Source organism: Nestor notabilis, unplaced genomic scaffold (genome assembly GCF_000696875.1).
Source record: "Nestor notabilis isolate BGI_N333 unplaced genomic scaffold, ASM69687v1 scaffold22795, whole genome shotgun sequence".
Lineage (NCBI taxonomy): Eukaryota > Metazoa > Chordata > Aves > Psittaciformes > Psittacidae > Nestor > Nestor notabilis.
This window is the reverse complement of record NW_009929174.1, coordinates 3680-5496: the sequence shown is the minus strand read 5'-3', so window position 1 is coordinate 5496 and position 1817 is coordinate 3680. Positions and strand designations below refer to the sequence as shown.

At 59.2% G+C, this 1817-nt stretch overlaps 1 protein-coding gene across 1 annotated transcript in view; it reads left to right on the top strand.

Moving 5' to 3' along the window:
- Positions 1-173: 173 nt before the first annotated feature.
- The window catches only part of LOC104406006 (alpha-taxilin-like), a gene marked incomplete at its 3' end in the record, with an annotated part of 5318 nt that continues 3674 nt past the window's right edge, over positions 174-1817 (top strand). The window contains 2 exon segments of the mRNA XM_010014868.1: positions 174-291; positions 1280-1618. Of these exon segments, the coding sequence (XP_010013170.1) occupies positions 174-291; positions 1280-1618 (457 nt within the window).

Here is a 1817-nt window from a genome sequence, read left to right as displayed (position 1 = left end):
GAACACACAATGATGCTTCCCCAGCGCAGAGCTGCGGGTGCAGCCTCTTCCAAGAGCGAGTCCCTTCCCGGTCCTTGCTGGTGATGCCTAAAATTCTCCCAAACTCCTCACAAACAGCCCCTGTTTCTCTTTCTTTTAGGCTTTGCTGAGACTGAGCGAGGAGGAAGGTCACAATGAAGAACCAAGGTGGGGAGACCAAAGCGGCCCCACGGCCTCCCGGCTCCCCCAGGATGAGCAGTGCTCTGGTGCTGGAGGAGGGCGACTCGCCGGAGGCCACGGCACCCCCGGAAGGTGGGGAGGCCCCAGGCCTGGAGCAAACATGCTAAAACCTATTCTCTAAGAGAGAAAACCCACGTGAATCAAGTGGGTCTTGGTTAAAACCAACCCTGCCTTGTGTTCTGATGGCTCATGGTTAGCAAATAGAGTTGGTTTGATAACCAGCTGCTCATCTGGAGAAACTTTAGAAGCAAAGTGCTTCCTGGCTGCTCTTCCCCACAGCCCCGGCAGTTGGGGACAAGATATGTTTGATCCGAAACTCCAGCGGCTCTTATACATGAGGAGAGAGGCTGACCCAGCTTCCAGATCTGTTGTCATGGAAAAACGCCTGGCTCTGGGGATATTGGGAAGCAGTTCCTGTGAGGGAAAGCTCGCCCACAACCTGCTTTCCTTGGCGGGTGGTGGGGAGGAAGGGGAATTTCTGCTCTTGACAGACGTCGGGGACTTGGTCATGCTCCCTGATGCTGAGTGGCTGGGAATGCCCCACCGTTGTCAGGGCAGCTGGCTGGGACACAGCGAAACAAAGCAGCTTATGTTCAGCCTGGAGAAGGGAAGCTGCGTGGAGACCTCAGAGCAGCTTCCAGGGTCTGAAGGGGGCTACAAGGATGCTGGAGAGGGACCTTCATCAGGGACTGGAGTGACAGGATGTAGGGACAGAACAAGGTTTAGATTAGATATTAGGAAGAAGTTCTTCCCTGTGAGGGTGCTGAGGCGCTGGCACAGGGTGCCCGGAGAAGCTGTGGCTCCCCCATCCCTGGCAGCGTTCAAGGCCAGGTTGAACAGAGGGGCTTGGAGCAACCTGCTCCAGTGGAAGGGGGTTGGAACCGGGTGACCTGATGTTCCTTTCCATCCCAAACCAGTCTGGGATTCCATGTTGCTGAAGTTCAGCCACTCAGGGTGCTGTGGGGTGCCCAGGAACCCTTCCCTTTGCCTTGTGCTCACAGAGCCCGGGGAACAGGCAGTGGGAGGGGGATCTCATGCTTTGTGTTCCCATCTCCCACAGCTCCTGTGGCACAGGAGGACACCAAATCCTCCCGTCCCGCCGTGCGCGACGTCTCCGAAGAGCTGAGCAGGCAGCTGGAGGACATCCTGAACACGTACTGTGTGGACGCCAGGCAGGAGGCCCCGGGCGAGGACGGGGGGCAGAGCGAGCCCGTGGAGCCGGAGGAGCCCGAGAAGGGCCGCAGCGAGTCCCCGAGGAACGGGGACCAGGAGCCGGGCGGCCCCGAGATGAACGGGGAGAAGGAGAGCACCAAAGGGACCGAGGAGTTCCGACCTGGCGAGGAGTGTGGGGAGCGGGACCAGAAGAAGGCTCAGGAGAAGAAGAAAGCCAAGGGCCTGGGTAAGCGGTTCCCTGCTCTGGGGGTGCTCCCGGCCTGAGGGCATCAGTGGAGGTGTTGATTTTACACTGCACCCGTTGCCCTCAGTGCCTCGGGGTGTGATGTGCAGCAGCGTTTGGGAATGATGCAGCATCCTGTGTGAGGAAAGGTACCAAGTGCTGCAAGGCACTGGCTGGGCCTGGCTGCGGCTGCGGCCTCCCC